Here is a 17,180-nt window from a genome sequence, read left to right on the forward strand (position 1 = left end):
GCACACCCGTGCGGATAACATTTCATTTATAAATATAAAATTTTATATTTTTTGTATATAATAATTTATGATAATATATTGCTGTCATTTTAAAAATAACTAAATAGATGATATATAGTTCTAAATATTAAAATTTAACATATGTTAACAATTTTATTTTTTATAAACATTATTACATAATTTATGAATATTAATCATTTTAAACGGTGAATGATATTTTATTTATTTATCTTAATGAAAGTATTTTTTTTCAAAATATATTGGTTTACCAATTCAACATAATTTTAATATGTTTGCACAAAAAACATAATTTTAATATGTAATTCATTAATTACTCCTATTTTAATATAATGTAGAATATACTTATAAAATTTATAAAATTAGCAAATAATTTCATTATTTTATTTATAATAAAAATGTAGTTGAAATTAATTTATAATAACATTATACTACTAATTGCGAAATTAATCAGTGCATTAATTAAAAAAATATTTAAAATTTTAAAAAAATTTTGTTAGATTTTTTCTCAACAGATTTTGTTATTCGTAAAACTAAAATTTATATTTATAGTTAAAATGAGTTTGTTATTAATATCCTTATAATTATTTAGAAATGTTATACATTAAATAAACTAATGTAAACAATAAAAATATTATTTGAATATATGGACCTAGACTTATTTTGTAGTAGATAAAAATGGTAATTCTCTTTTAACAGAAAAGATACCATTAAAACCCAAGCTGTTTTAAAACCAACTAAAACATAAAACGACAATAACCAATCATGATGGGTTGGACAAAAAAATAAGGAACGACATCATTATTGGACTAACACTTAGAAACTCAAATATGCAACTGCATCTTTATACTCGGTTTTTATTTTGACAAAAGACTTATCTTAATACTATGTTGGAGGCACATAATCTCCACTGTTGGAACAATGTTTTGGGCTTTCTTATTTGAAGGAGCTTCGTCTGAAACTGTTGTTTTCTCTGCGGAACTAACAACCTCAACATTTTGAGGAGGTTCTGGTGATGGGTCCACCGGGCTTTGTACAATGAATACATTGTCACCAGCTTTTGTCTTGTTCTCTGGTCCACTCTTGTTCAGCTTAGAAGTAGGCTGTTTAGTTTTGCTGACAGCACCAGGCATGTCGGGTGATCATCACCTTCTCAGCGTGGACTTATGAAGGTTAGAGTTGGATTTATTTGAGCATTTTAATTTTGAATCCAGATACAACACAACCTGGTCTACAAAACGCTGAACAGGCGGACGTTGGTTGCCGTAAGAGATTCTGGGCACAGGGTGCAGGTGTAGAAGTTCCCTTGCACGCAGCTCTTCCACAATGCCTACAGAAGATAGTTGGCCAGTCTTTCACTTTTCAGCTCAAGCTCAATTACTTTTAACTTCCAAGCATCAGTCATTTACTGTTACCCTACTGGTTGGGAAGAGAGCGAGGAGGAGAACGAACATAACCGTCCAGCTTAAGCACATGTATTGAACATGACAGCTGAAGTCGAAGAAACTTAAGCATTTGTTTCTGCATAGAGTATTGATTAATTTTCAAAGAAAATCACAGATTAGTAACCTGAAGGTTTATAAACACATCAATTAATGATCCGAGAAGGAATTTCTCAAGAATGGATTTAAAACTATAGAGGAACCTGAGTTACATTGTCGAGTACAGTAGCTGTCATTCTGAACTGATACTCTGCTCTGTCCCCTTCTCTGAACTGAGAATCCTTTAAGTATAGCTACATACACAAAGAAAACAGAGCATATGTTATGCAAGAAATCAGGGAACTGTAAGAGAAACATTTAGATTTGCTATGGTATAAGTTTTGTGTAAGGACCGGTTCAGTCTATAAGCACCAATTGACCCTTGGACCAGTCCAGCGTAGACTGCAAAATATTAAGTTGATTTTCAATTCCCAGTTTTCGAGAGATGAAGCAGAAATATGGAACAAATACAGCTAACGAAGTTGATTAATGGTTACCTTCTCATCGAGGAAGACGTGAGCTCTCGTCCTTTCTTTACATTCCTAGCCTCCCAAAACCGCAGAAGACGTGTAACAACTGCATTCTTGCCGTTCCTGGATGGTATTCTTCTAGGGTTTTTAGGCTACTATGATTTGAAGAAGATTTGTGATTTCTCATGAGCACTTTGATGACAAATATATAGTAGCATCCGTTGATGTGGGAGGTGAGAAGTCGGCATTGAAGAACAGATAGTGGGGTTAATTGATTGCACCCATCATCAATAGGAGTTATTCCGTCAACAGAATGAAGGGGATCAGATTCGAGGGGGGCTACGCAGAGCACATTGTTGGTGGACTTAAAATTTTAGTTTTTTCCTGGGTTTAGATTATTTGAAAGGCCTAATATTAGATTTTTAGTTCTAGACTTGATAGTTATTAAAGAGAGCATGACAGGTGTCAGCTTTCCCGGGAATTGACTCTCGTACTGGACACCGAATAGCTGGACCCTCGAACGTTCTATGCAAACAGATAAGGTAGCTTCACGAGGAGAGACTAAACCCAACTTCATTAGAGCATGCGCAATAGAGATTTTAAAGAGAGGATCACACGTTTTACGAGAAAAAAAAAATATTAAAAAAAGCAAAAGTGATGAACTCGGCTCGTTTCGTCTCTCCTGCATGATATCCTCTCTCCTAAAGTTCATCACTGTAGCGCGGGCTCCACGGCACGTGGCGGCCCAATTTTTTTTTTTTTTTCAAAAAGATCAAAAAAAAAAAAAATTTAATAATAAAAAATTAAGAAAATGAACCCCAAAGGGGGATTCAGTCATGCTCTTGCTCTTAGTATAGATACTACTCTTTTTGTATTGTTAGCATATCTTTTCTTTATTTGTTTTTCATAGTTTCTATTACATTTTCATGTTTAGATTTCAATTTGTTTTGAAACACATTTCAAGGTTTTAATATTAGACATTCACAATTGTTAGTAAATGAACAAGTCTAGTCAATATATAAATACTAAATAATTCATCATTTCAATTTAATTCTTAGAGTTTAGTTCTCTGAGGTATAATGACCAATAATATGTATGACATTGACATAATGTTATATATATATACGATAAAATTTGAAGACCCTATATTTTTAAATTAATTGTAACGTGTTGTAATTAATAACATATTTTAAAATATATAACTTTAAAAATTAAAACGAGTTGAATATAAATAGTGCTATTGTGGTTTTCACAATTTAAAGTTGTTTATCTTTTATTATTAACAGTTTAAAATATTTAATATTTAATATTGAATATATTTTTTATTAATCTAATATTAATATTAATTATGTGCTCCATCAAATAATTAGTCTGCGTCCGCCACTGGTCTAGAAGCGGAGCTGATGGGATTTTCTTGGGCTATTGATTGCCTGTCAGACGTACGTTTTGATAAAGTGGTCTTTGAACCATCATCCTACCTTGCTGGTTAAGTAATCCTCAATCCTGGGAAGTTTCCTCAATACCAGACTATGCTTACAGCAATCCGAGATAAGGAACTCGTTGTGCACGTGAAATAGCTGTTAGTGTCAGCAGAGATTACCGTTATCAGTCTTATATAGCTCGTGATGGACCATCTTGGTTACGTTCCCTGCTTGTGAGGGATGTGGAGGATGTTACGCGACGCAGTCTCCTAGGATGCTTCTCTCCAATTATGTCACTCTCCTGCCTTCCCCTTGATTGGCAGTTTGAATTTTTTACTATGCTCTTTTCTTTGTTTTAGGGATCGATCTACTGGTACCCTGGCTTCATGTTCTGTTTCTGCTACAATACTCTGTTTGTATAAGCCTCGGCTTATGCCCTTTTTAAAAAACTGAAGGCACTAAGCGTTAAAAAAAAGATAGTAAACATCGTAAGACTTCACAAAACGGAAGTGAATTTATGAACACTTAACCTTTTTATCTTCCCAATTGGATATATCCTTATTTTCTCTAGCCCTCTTTCCTAAATATTACTGATACATAATCTTAAACCCTCTGTGATCTTGTTGCAGTGTTTGTTAGGAGTCGGGATGCATAGAGAGGGAAGTGTCTTTTAGATAATGGATATCATGAGCTCCAAAGGAAAATGGCATTGGACTAATCAATAACATATACATCCATCAAGGTTGATTTTTCAGGATGATGTATGTAATATATTTGGTTTCCTAGGATCACTATGAGCAGTTGTATATGTATACTAATATTTTATTAGATGTGATATAATTAAAGAAGCATCGTTAGTGTATTGTAAACAATGAAATAAAACATTTTAAAAAGCCTAAATTAAATAAACTAGTTAGATAGGTAATAATGTGTGTGATATCAAGACTTCACATAATAGTGCAAGATGAGCCGGTCTCATCTCCTTTCCAACCTCCACCTCCATAGCTATCATAAATGGGTCTTGAAGGATATCCATTATACATCGGCTGACCCCACTGCGTCTCCGGGTAAGACCCATATTCTTGGTAATAGCCGTTGTAAGACCCACCATAAATCGGGTGACCCGGCTCTGAATTATAGATCATTGTTTGAGAACTCGAAGCTGCTGGAGCTGGTTTTGGCTTCTCTGCTTCTTTAGGCTTGTCACCGTCTTTAGGTTTGTCACCTTCTTTAGGCTTTTCAGGTGCCTTAGGCTTTGGTGCCATAGGGTTTTCGATACCATACTCGATCTTCTTGATAGCTCCACCTCCGTTTTTGCAGAGTTTGTCCGCAACTTTTTCAGGACTGCAACAAACCACTTTGATCGTGACTGTTTCGTTATCGTCGAACCGTTGGTCTTTTATTTCTTTAGTGTTGCAAAGCAATCAAAAGAAAACAACCATGTTAGGAATCAAAAGAAAACAAATTAATCATTCTTTCTCAATATATTCAACGAAGAAAAAAGAGAGATAAGAGATAACTTACGAGTCAGGCTACAAAGAGCCCTCTTGACTTTACTGAAGTTCTTCTCCTTATCAAGAGGTTTCGTCGTCAACTTCATCCATGTTACCTGTTTTTATGCATATATCATTATGGTTACTTTAGTTGCTTTTATATTATAAGAACAACCTTGTTTTTGCTTGATAGGTTTTTATAGAGAAGTTATTAGATTATTCATTACCTTCTCCTTGCCCACCACTGGCATGGTTTCCAAAAGAGATAACGAGAGAATAAAGAGAGAGCTAACAAGGGGAGAATACAATTATGTATATTCTTCTATGAATTTCTATGTTTTATATGTGAAGTTTCAAGAAAGATTTTAATAGGAAAATAGTTGAATAATGTACAGTTTACTTCTTTATTAGATTTTATATTTACGTTCAAAAATTAATACAAACATTTTGTATTATTTCCATTGCTATTACTAATACAAAGCCTCCAAAATGTAGAATTTTCTTTTTATTTTGTGCTAACTATCCAACTATTACTTTTCCCTACGCATTGTGAAAACAAACAAATCTAGAAAGTATAGATGCAGAAAAACGGCTTTTTCATACACGAACAACTCGTATAAGTTCTATTTCTACCCAGACTTGTGAAGTAGTTCAACGCATGCATAAACTATCAAATTTCGATTCAACATACCTGAACTTTCTCTTTTTAAAAAAAATCAACTTTGACCCTAATTCTGTGAGTCAACTGTTAAGTGTTGACGTTTCTCAATACGACGTAGCTTGCGGTGAAATTTTATTTACTCTGCTTCTTTCTTTTACACTTCGCTAAACAGAGATCAATTGGGAGTAAATTGATCATGTCTTAACAAGATGAACCATAGTTTAGAAAAAAGTTATTTTAACCATCATCAAGTACGAATCCACAAGAAACAACAAAAGTATCACAGCACATCCTAAGAACCGAACCAACAAAACCTGCACCAACAGATCCTAAAAACTTAAAGCAAAAAAAAAAAAAAAAAAAAAATCCACCATCAAAGCTTAACTCCATCAAAGCTTATACCTGACAGTAGAGAAAACTATAAACAACAATCACTATGCAATGATATATAACAAAACGAGTCAAAGGGGGTACCTGTGATTCTTGGTTTGGCCCTTCTCCTTGTGACAACGTGGTTTTTTTTGTCTTTCTATAAACTGAGGCACCACTATTTGAACATTTAAAAGCATAATGACCTGTTATCCCACAATGTCCACACGTCATTGTCCTTTCTTCCCTGCTAGCTTTAACTTTCTTAGGAGATTCTTCACCGCATTGAACCTTTCGTTTCTTTTTTGGAGACTCATTTTTTCCTTTAATCCTCTTTTGCCTCTTCTTGCGACCTTTAGATTCTGGCCTCGTTGGTGGTTGTATCCGAGTTTCATCGGTTTTTCTCCAAAATCGCATGCCAGTAACAGGAGAGATAGAGTTCTCATATGTGGCACGCCATTTAGAGGTCAGGTACCAATCTGAAACATAATCATCAGATTTCCACTTCATATGCATGATCACTCGTAGAGCATGGCGACATGGAATGCCGGTCATATCCCACTTCCGACATGTACATGTCCTTCTTGTCATATGAATACTATGGCCAACAATATTCTCACGCACATCAAACTGCCCATTAGCTCCAGCAACTGCTCGACAATTTCTTTTTGTGTTTTGACTCTTCAGCAATGGTTTTTGCCACTTTCTTACTGTATTTCCCCTTGTGTTTCTTCATTTTCTCCTTCCGTAAATCAATGCGTACCATAGCTAGACGCCTTATTGTCTCAAGCATCGCCACTAAAGGCATCTCTCTTGCTGTGTTGATTGTGTTGTTTTATGTCTCCGAGAAATTGTTGTGAACATCTTCACAACATGTTGTACCCGTGAAGTAAGCACGGCTGCAAGCCTGAGGATTTTTTTTCCATTAATGTTTCATAAACACCAAGGTCATACTGCCTCATTTCTTCAATTCCTTCATCATACTCAGCAACCGTGTATGCCTTTGCAATTTTCCAAAAGATCTTCCACATTATTGCCCTGCCCGGATGCACTCTTGTAAGGTTGCCATATATGTGGCGAGCACACATACAATGTTCTATCTTAGGAAGCTCTTGATCCTCAGCAATAAGCAAACCTTTTTGCCTATCCGATATTAGCGTGAATCCTTCTCCATCAGCTTTGAGTTTTGCAATGAACCATACCCAATTGTCTGTGTTTTCCACTTGTACAACTGCCCAAGCAACTGGATAGAGCTGATTGTTTGCATCTCTTCCAACGGCTGCCAAGAGTTGACCTTTTACATTGTTCTTTAAAAAACAACCATCGATCCTAATAATAGGACGGCAGTAGGCACGCCATGTGTCACGGAGTGCTTTAAAACAGACATAGAAACGATCGAACTAAATCAACTCCAGGCACTGTCCCAAGCTCAATAGTCGACTCTGGATTAAGTCTAAAACATGTAATAGAAAGTTAGAGTTCAATTTTATTTTATAAAAGCGCACAAAACTGTTCTACTTACCTCAAAAGCTCTGTTTCGTAGTCTCTGAACCTTGCAAATTGCTCATCATCTTCATCTTGAATCATCTTTAAAGCCTTCCCTTTTGCTTTTCTACACTGGTTATGTGTCACAACCAAGTCATATCGGTCCTCAAGAGTTTGTTGCATTGCTTGTGGCATCAAATCAGGATTTCTTCTAAAATCAGTATCGATGCTGCTTCTTAATTCTTATTGCCATCATTGCCTCATGGCCAATGTTTTATACATACAATACTGTTGGGTATGGGCCTGACCCTCTCAAAAAACCCACAAGATAATTGTCCTATCACCTGATCACAACAAAGAGACTTGGTTCGTCGACTCGCGAGCTAGCGACCGGCTCGATTCTAGACTGCTTTTAGCTGACGAAGCGAGAACCGGGAGTAGTCGGCTCGATGACTCGAGTTAACGGCCCGACATCCCGGCCCAGCCGTCGAAGAGGCCCACTAGGTCAAGACAAATTAGGTCAACAAGGAGCCATCTATAAAAGGAGGGAGAGAGGCAACGATTAGGGGATCCGCAAATTGTTACACTCGCTTTCGGCTAGATCTAGGGTTTTACATCTTGATTCTCGCCGAATTTGTACGGTCCGACGAACCAGCTTTCGCTGGACTAATTTCATCGTTCTTTCCCCCTTTTTGTAACATCATTTCGACTCTTTGATCTAATAAAACACGTCTTTGTCTTGACCCACCGACGAGAACTCGTCTCTCTCTCTTTACTAGTTTGTCGACAGATCCCGGTTCAAACAGTTGGCGCCCACTGTGGGGCAGACAAAGTAGCGCCAGTAAAAAGATCATGGCTCGATCTGACTCGCCGTCCGACGACGAGTCACCTACAACCAAAGGCGCCCCGACAGCGGCAGCCTTCGCAGATACCATACTCGAGAGGATGGCGCAGGAAGACGCCATTTAGAAGGTGACGAACGATCGACTAGCCGCAATCGCCGCAATCTTAGCCCCCTTGGCCGGGTACTCAGCAGATCCAGCCACGACGGTTCGGAAACAGTTGTTCGACACCTATCGAACAGCCGGCGACGAGACCACGGCCAATACAAACGCCGTCCAGGCTCAAACGTCCGGCGGTATAGATCTCGTAACTGTCCAGGAACTCGCTGAGATTAACCAGTCGTTCCTGGACATGAAAGACATGATGCTCAAAGGACCCACCTCGGCGCCGTTAATCGAACGTGTCCTCGCCGAAACCCTAAAAACTCTGTTCTCCCGGCGAATCACCGACGTACGGTACCGACCAGCAGAGAAAATCCGCCTTCCGACCTTCGCCGGAAAGGCAGACCCCACTGACCATATCACCGCTTTCAATATCGCGATGGGTCTAACTAACTTTTCCAATGAGAAAAACGACGCTGGCTATTGTCGGCTCTTCATCGAGAGTCTTCAAGGACCTGCCCTCGGGTGGTTCACTGGATTGGAACGAGATTCCATCAACGATTTTCACGACCTGTCGGCCGCTTTCCTCAAGCAGTACATCATGTTCACGAGACAAGGAGAGACCCTATCCAACCTGTGGACTCTATCTCAGGGAGCAAACCAGAGCCTCCGCGACTACATAGAAAAGTTCAAAGCTGTCGCAAGAAGTTCAAAGCTGTTGCTTCAAAGGTGCATGTCCCCGAAAGCATCGCCGTTGAAGCGCTGATGAACACCCTCTACTTCAAGTCCCTGTTTTGCGAGGATCTCTACAAAAACCCCACCAAGTCGCTTCAGGATGCTATCGCCAGATCGAACAACTTCATCCGAATGGAAAAAGACACAGCAGCGATACTCAAGAAAATGAATGCGACCCCTAAACCGACAGCTCCAAAAGCTCCTGAGGCACGCCAAGAGCCTCGACAGCACACCACATGCAACAAATCCAACCAGCAGAATAATTTAGTCTATGTCGTCAAAAATAAAAACCCCTCGGGATCGACTGTCGTCGTGCGCGAGAAGGGTTGGAACGTCTAGGAAAACGACGAGAAGTCGCAACCCCATCGGCGCCTTCAACTTCGAATCCTGGCACGACCGAGCAGAACCTATGGTGCAGCTACCATAAGTCCAAAGCGCACGATACGAGAAATTGCAGGCAAAAAAAAAACCCCCCCCTCGGGATCGACTGTCGTCGTGCGCGAGAAGGGTTGGAACGTCTAGGAAAACGACGAGAAGTCGCCGACAGCTCCAAAAGCTCCTGAGGCACGCCAAGAGCCTCGACAGCACGCCACATGCAACAAATCCAACCAGCAGAAAAACTTCGTCTATGTCGTCGAAGATAAAAACCCCTCGGGATCGACTGTCGTCGTGCGCGAGAAGGGTTGGAACGTCTGGGAAAATGACGAGAAGTCGCAAACCCCAGCGGCGCCTTCAACTTCGAATCCTGGCATGATCGAGCAAAACCTATGGTGCAGCTACCATAAGTCCAAAGCGCACGATACGAGAAATTGCAGGCATCTAGTTGATGCCCTCTTCTCATCCTACGAAAACGGAACAGCAAACGTTGAGCTTCCCAAGCCTAGGCCAAACAACACCAAGAGATGGAGCAAGAACAAAGAAAAGAAAGCTCAGAAGAATCAAGACAAGGCCGGAGCCCGACCCAGACGCGCCGAAGATGACAAGCCAGAAGAGCAAGACGAAGACGAGGGCGAAGCACAAGTCGAAGAAGAGCAACCTCGTAATCATCGACGTGTCCAAGTCATCCTCGCACGACCGAGTTCCTCCTCAGACGAGGAAGAGGACAACAAAGTCCGTGACTCGCACGAACACTCCGGTAAGCGGCCAAGCAAGAACAGCAGACCGGAGGGGTCGTATGATTTGAGAAGCAAGCTTAGGTGAAAGTCGCAGACAATCGACTGCGTGCACAACTCTAAAGATGATCTTCGCTCAGTCATCTAAGAGTCCAGAGCCAAAAGAGTCGAAGAATCCAGTATCTGACCCTACCTAAAGCCCCGAGTCGTCGATCTCTGCGATAAGCTCAACTCGAAATCTGAAGACCTCAGGATCAAGCTCAATCGACCCAAACGTTCAGACTTACGAAGAAAGCTGGAAGAAACGAAAGCCAAGACCGGCGACAAACACGAGCCTATCGTCGAGGACTTATCCAGCGATTTGAAGGTCCAATTACAGAGCAAACGAGTCGAGCGCGGTCCTTTCTTAAATGTGATTATGGGAGGCTTGCCTCCTTGTGGCGACTCGGTCTGGTCGGTCAAAGATCATCGACGACAGGCAGTAACCTCGAAGGAATGGCCATCGAAACCCGAGAATGACCCCCATATCACTTTCTCACCTGACGATCCCATCGGTGTCCACCTACCTCATAACGACCCTCTACTCGTCGAAGTAGGAATCGCAAAGTACGACGTCGCCAAAGTCCTGATCGATACTGGCAGTTCAGTCGATCTGATCTTTCGAGATACACTCGATAAGATGGGAGTCGACCTGTGCGATATGAATCCGTCGTCTCGCTCCCTCACAGGATTCAACGGGGATTCCGAAACAATGATCGGGACAATCAAACTCCCAGTCTACGCATGTGGGGTAACGCGCACAGTCAAGTTCTCCGTCATCCGAACGAAGTCTTCATATAACGCGATCCTCGGGACCCCTTGGTTGCATTCGATAAAGGCAATATCATCGACCTATCATCAATGCGGGAAATTCCCAGGACCAAACGGTCAGCTGCAAACACTTCGAGGGTACCAGAAGGCCGCACGCGACTTACTGATTGCAACGGTGAAGATGCAACAATCGACTCCTTGCATCAACGCGATATCAAAACATATTCAGCCGCAAAAGGACGAGATTCTAGAAGTCACACTTGACGACTCTGACCAAAGCAAAGTAGTTCGAGTCGGCGCATTCCTCTCCGAAGAAATGCAACGCGCGATCATCGACTTCCTGAAGCAAAACGCATCGACCTTCGCTTGGACGACCGCAGACATGAAGAGAATAGATCCCGCGATAACGTCCCACGAGTTAAATGTCGATCTAACCATCAAGCCCATTCGCCAGAAAAGACGCAAGCTTGGCCCCGAACGAAGCAAGGCCGTCAACGAGGAAGTAGAACGACTGCTCGCAGCCAGTTCGATCGCAGAGATATGATATCCAGAATGGTTAGCTAACCTGGTTGTCGTCAAGAAGAAAAACGGGAAATGGCGCGTCTGCGTCGATTTTACCGACCTAAACAAGGCATGCCCCAAAGACAGTTACCCGCTTCCGTATATCGATCGACTGGTTGAGTCGACTGCTGGAAAACGAGCTCCTGACTTTCATGGACACCTTCTCAGGATACAATCAGATCATGATGCATCCAGATGATCGAGAGAAGACAGCATTCATCACTGATAGGGGGACCTACTGCTGCAAAGTAATGTCGTTCGGGGTAAAAGAAGCCGGCGCGACTTACCAATGACTCGTCAATCGAATGTTCACCGATAAATTGGGGAACACGATGGAGGTTAACATCGACGACATGCTGGTTAAGTCACTCCGCGCACTCGACCACCTGAACCATCTGAAAGAGTGCTTCAAGACACTGAACGAGTACGGGATGAAACTCAACCCGGCAAAATGCACCTTCGGCGTTACTTTAGGAGAATTTTTGGGCTACATCGTCACCCAACGAGGAATCGAAGCAAATCCTAAGCAGATCACCGCAATACTCGACCTTCCCAGCCCGAAGAATAGCCGAGAAGTCCAGTGACTGATGGGGAGAATCGCAGCGTTAAACCGCTTCATCTCAAGATCTACGGACAAATGCCTCCTCTTTTACGAGCTATTGCGCGGGAACAAGCGTTTCGTATGGGACGAAAAATGCGAAGAAACATTCGGACAGCTCAAGCAATATCTAACGACTCCTCCCGTGCTATCCAAACCAGAAGCCGGTGATATACTCTCTCTGTATATCGCAGTGTCCTCTACCGCGGTCAGCAGCGTCCTTATCTGAGAAGATCGAGGCGAGCAGAAACCCATCTTTTACCGAAGCAAACGAATGACCGACCCAGAGACTCGATACCCCACCCTTGAGAAAATGGCTCTTGCCGTTATCACGTCAGCAAGAAAGCTACGTCCTTACTTCCAACCGTACACGATCGAAGTACTGACGAATTAGCCCCTCCGCACCGTAATGCAAAATTCCAATCAGTCCGGACGGCTACCAAAGTGGGCTATCGAGCTCAGTGAGTACGACATCGTGTTCAAAAACTGATCGGCTGAAAAATCTCAAGTCCTTGCCGATTTCCTAATCGAACTCGCGCCTGAGCTAGAACAAGACCTGATCCTTCCAAGTCAAAACTGGATACTCCATGTCGACGGATCGTCAATAAACAAAGGATCGGGAGCAGGAGTCCAATTGCAATCAACGACAGGAGAGTTAATCAGACAGTCGTTCAGTTTCGGCTTCACCGCTTCGAACAACAAAGCGGAATACGAGTCATTGATCGCATGACTGCGACTCGCTAAGGTGGTCAAAGCAAAGCGGCTCAGTGCATACTGTGACTTGCAACTCGTTACCAGTCAGTTTAGTGGCTACTACGATGCCCGCAACGAACGAATGGAAGCGTACCTTAAAGTCGTTCAAGCACTCTCTAAGGACTTTGAATTCTTTGAAATCCCCAAAGTCCCCAGAGGTGAGAACGTGTACGCCGACGCTCTCGCTGCCTTGGGCAGCAGGCTGTGCGATCAAGTGAAATGAACCGTTACCATCCACAAGATCGACAAACCGAGCATCAAGCTCCCACCTAGCGAAACGACCATTGTAGCGCCCATAACCGAAGCCGTCCCCATGGATGAAGACCCCGCAGCGGATCAAACCGAAGCCGCCGACTGGAGGACAGAATTCATCGACCATCTTGTCGATGGAAAACTACCTCCCGAGAAATGGATCGCGAGACGACTCAAAACACGGAGTGCCCACTACGTCGTCATAGATGGAGAACGCCATTGATGGACCACGACCAAAGTACTCTTGAAGTGCATCCACGACGAGGAAACGCACCTTGTCATGGCCGAAACACATGAAGGCGCCGCAGGGAATCACTCTGGAGGACGAGCACTCGCCCTGAAAGTCAAAAGCCTAGGCTTTTACTGGCCGACAATGAACGCAGACTGCAAAGCATACGCTCAACGATGCGACCAATGCCAGCGACACACTTCGACAATTCATTCCCCGACAGAGTTACTACGAACGATGACAGCGCCATACCCTTTCATGCGGTGGGGGATGGACATAATCGGGCCTATGCCGAGCTCTCGACAGAAGCGCTTCGTCCTAGTCTTAACCGATTACTTCACAAATTGGATCGAGGCGGAAGCTTTTGCCAACGTAACAGAAAAAGAAGTCCAACGCTTCGTCTGGAAAAACATCATTTGTCGCCACGGCCTGCCTTACGAAATAGTGACTGACAACGGTTCTCAGTTCATATCAAACAAGTTTCAAGAATTCTGCGAAAGGTGGAGGATCCGACTCAACACATCAAGCCCGCGATACCCGCAGAGCAACGGTCAAGCCGAGGCATCCAACAAGATCATAATCGCCGGATTGAAGAAATGCCTCGACTTGAAAAAGGGATGCTGGGCCGATGAACTCGACGGTGTTCTCTAGTCGCATTGGACGACTCCTCGAGGAGCGACGAAATCGCCTCCTTTCTCAATGGCCCACGGAGTCGAAGCTATGGCTCCCGCCGAAGTGAACATAACCAGCCTACATCGATCAAAAATGCCATAGAACGTCGAGCTTAACAGTGACATGCTGCTCGACGCTTAGGACGCTATCGAAGAACGACGCGAACAAGCGTTGCTCCGCATCCAGAATTATTAGCATCAGATCGAGAACTACTACAACAAGAAGGTCAGGTCTCGACCTCTCGAGTTGGGCGACATAGTACTCCGCAAAGTGTTCGAAAACACTAAGGAACTGAACGCAGGAAAGCTTGGGACTAACTGGGAAGGACCATACAAAATCGTCCAAGTCATCAAACTGGGTGTCTACCGACTCGAGACGTCGACCGGCGAACCAGTTCCCAGAGCATGGAACTCCATGCAACTCCGAAGATATTACTCTTGAGAGGATATCGAACAGTCGAGAAACCGAACTCACTGTCAGTTTTACTAGCATCAAAATCAACGGGTGAATGACATTCAGCCACTTTCACCCGCAAAAAAAAAAAAAAAAAAAAAAGAGTGAATGCGCACCCACTGCCACTTTCGCTCACCAAAAAGGAACTACGAATGGCTTGATCCTCTCCCGGAGGTACGTAGGCAGCCTTAACCGGTCCAACTATAACAAAAAAAAACAAAACAAATCTTCTCAACGACAGGGAGTACGAAATTGTTTTTGCGATGCTTACGCACGAGCATGACTCCGTCGCTCGAACTAACGTACTAGCACTCGCACCCACTAGCGAGCATGTCCTGATCAGACACGTGCTCGGGGGATTTTCGGTCATGTCACGGCTTCAGCCGATACGATCGAGATGATAGCTTTCAACCGTCTTATAATCCTTTAAAGTCGTATTTGCCCAACCGAGTACTCTAGGATTACTTTAAGATCGACTGAGAACCGTTTTCGCTAAAAAAACAGACGATTTTCTTCGAAGTCTAAAGTTTAAATGTTTCGATGACTCGAACTATCGGCACAGAGCATCTAAACTCGATAAACCGTCTGATCAATCTTCAGGTTTACTTCAAGATACCGACCATATTGCCAGATAAAAATCGTTAAAATCTAAAGTCCGAAACAAAATTCGGTGCTCATCGAAAAGCCCTTGGCAGTCCCGAGTCTAAGAGACCTCGTCTCACAGCTAAGGCGAACTCCGTTTGAAAAACTTCTAAGTCCAAAAACAATCACAAGGCTTACTGAAGGTTCAAACGGAAATCAAAGCCACAAAATAAAACCAAAGGGGTTCAAAGTTACAACAACGAAAGCCTCACAGGGCTAAAAACGGAAATTTTAAGAGAAACAACAACAAATAAGATCAGTCTTCAGCACGATCAAGGTCTCCTCCGATGACTTGAGCTCCGAGTGGATCAGAGGCACCTCCGGTCCCATCTGTTGTCGAATCAGGCGGGTTCTCAACTCCATCAACGTTGCCTTGTTCCTTGGCCGAAGACTCCTCGAGATCCTCCTCTGCTCCTTGTGGATTACTCGCGGGAACCTGTTCATTTGACTTATCCCTGCCATCTTCCTCAGCTGAAGAATCAGAAAGTTCGACCAGATCTTCAGGGTCCAATCCTGTCCCATCCTCCCCCAGTGGAAGAGTCGAATTCTCATCGTTAACCCCAAGTGTCGGAGTCGATGGCTCTTCTCACACCACGAGGTTGACTGCGACTGGGGCCGGGCTCAAAGCGACTGGAGTGGTCGTCGGTTCAGAAGCGTCTTCAGTCCTCTCGATCCCACTGACGTTGCCTCGTCCTTGGACGGAAGACCCCTCGAGGTCTCTTTCAGCCGGTTCGTTCGATCTCTCGATCGCATGATCACCCTGAGAACTCGTGGGAGTTTGGAGAATGGTCACGGTTCCGGCATCGATCAGATTTGTGTTTGACCCGTACGGGTCGATCGCTGCCAAATGGTTCTCATTCAAGAAAGGAGACGGAAGATGAAGTGGAGATAAGCAAAGAACCTCTTCGGGAATCCCGTCAACAATTAAGCGATTAGCCTCTTCTTCGAACTCTTTCTCCTGCTCGGTGAACAAGTCGATCGTTTCCTGCGGGATGTCGATCCCACTCTCCTTAAGCGCTTCGAGACACTTCTTCGTTCCGAAGGCCTGGCTCTGCAAGGATCTCGCCGTTTCAAAGTCACCACGACGTTTCTCGAGTTCTCGAATCTTGGTAAAACGCTGGTTGCACTTGACGATCATGGCCGTTTGAACGCGGATTTTCTCATGCGTGACCTCGTAACTCCGAGATTCCCTTGGCCCATTGATTACCTTCAGATGCCTTAAGGCCGTGGCGGCCTTCTCCTTCTCCCAAGCAGTTTTCTCTTCCTCCAGAGCAGCCTTCTCTCGTTCGAGTCCTCTGATCTTCTCGCCGACAGGCTTGAATTTGCCCTTCAGTTCCCCGAACTTCTCCACAACCTTCTCCTTCTGAGCCTTTTTCTCTGCGAGTAAACGACTTTGCTCCGCTGCAGCCTTGTCGATCGTCTCCTTAAATTCACTCGTTCTGCGATTGAGAACCGTGTCCTTCACTCGCACGAGCTTGTCAGCTTGCTTCAGCTTGGAGATAATCTCCTTGAGAGCCGTAACGTACATCTCGACAACGTAATTCATGCTCCCGTCACTCTGCACGAACAAAAGAAAAGGTTAAAACTAGAAACAAAGAGAGGGCGAGACAAGGAAAGTAATCCTCACCAGAATCTTAGTCCTCGCTGCGTCGACATAGGTATCTTTGAAGATGAGGTCTTTAACCAGCGGCATGTCTTTTGCGCCACCTCGGATTTGGCGAACTAGTTCAGCACATTCCGTTGGGGCATAAGCGAGCGGTGTGTCGCCATCATACTTGAACTCTACATGGTCCGGTAATTTGATTCGACCTCCCTTCGAGGCCGAACCGCTACACCTGGTCGCCGAAGACGCCGCTGGAGGAGATTTCTCGACAGAAGTAGGCGCGTCTCCCTCACGGGAATATTTTTTCTTCCTCTCCAACGGAACGCTTGGGGAGTCGTCCAACTCGACGCTAGTCTTAGCCGCGGCATTACGGTTAGAGCTATCGAGAGCAACGAGCTCTCGACCCCCCCCCCCCCCC

At 43.6% G+C, this 17,180-nt stretch overlaps 3 protein-coding genes and 1 long non-coding RNA gene across 5 annotated transcripts; 2 read left to right on the top strand and 2 right to left on the bottom strand.

Annotated features, from left to right (window-relative positions):
• Positions 1 to 740: 740 nt before the first annotated feature.
• On the bottom strand, positions 741 to 2,302 carry LOC106298993. 2 transcript variants are annotated; one of them, XR_001261635.1, is made up of 4 exons: positions 1,997 to 2,302; positions 1,853 to 1,901; positions 1,673 to 1,753; positions 741 to 1,539 (listed from the first exon to the last, which is right to left on the bottom strand). It is a non-coding gene; the product is annotated as an uncharacterized LOC106298993 (long non-coding RNA). The 2 variants fall into 2 exon arrangements; XR_001261634.1 differs by having other exon boundaries at positions 1,664 to 1,753.
• Positions 2,303 to 4,337: 2,035 nt separating this feature from the next.
• Positions 4,338 to 5,134, bottom strand: LOC106297250. Its single transcript, XM_013733529.1, has 3 exons — positions 5,111 to 5,134; positions 4,915 to 4,999; positions 4,338 to 4,795 (listed from the first exon to the last, which is right to left on the bottom strand). The coding sequence occupies exons 1-3, from the start codon at positions 5,132 to 5,134 to the stop codon at positions 4,338 to 4,340; spliced, it is 567 nt and encodes a 188-aa protein (XP_013588983.1).
• A 3,973-nt stretch (positions 5,135 to 9,107) lies between these two features.
• LOC106297251 (transcription initiation factor TFIID subunit 11-like) lies at positions 9,108 to 10,277 on the top strand. The gene is made up of 2 exons (XM_013733530.1): positions 9,108 to 9,284; positions 9,600 to 10,277. Exons 1-2 carry the CDS (start codon positions 9,108 to 9,110, stop codon positions 10,275 to 10,277), a joined length of 855 nt encoding a protein of 284 aa, XP_013588984.1.
• Positions 10,278 to 10,607: 330 nt separating this feature from the next.
• On the top strand, positions 10,608 to 11,543 carry LOC106297252. Its single transcript, XM_013733531.1, has one exon. It carries the CDS (start codon positions 10,608 to 10,610, stop codon positions 11,541 to 11,543), a length of 936 nt encoding a protein of 311 aa, XP_013588985.1.
• Positions 11,544 to 17,180: the final 5,637 nt, after the last annotated feature.

Source organism: Brassica oleracea, chromosome C6, assembly GCF_000695525.1.
Source record: "Brassica oleracea var. oleracea cultivar TO1000 chromosome C6, BOL, whole genome shotgun sequence".
In the NCBI taxonomy this organism is placed as follows: Eukaryota; Viridiplantae; Streptophyta; class Magnoliopsida; order Brassicales; family Brassicaceae; genus Brassica; species Brassica oleracea.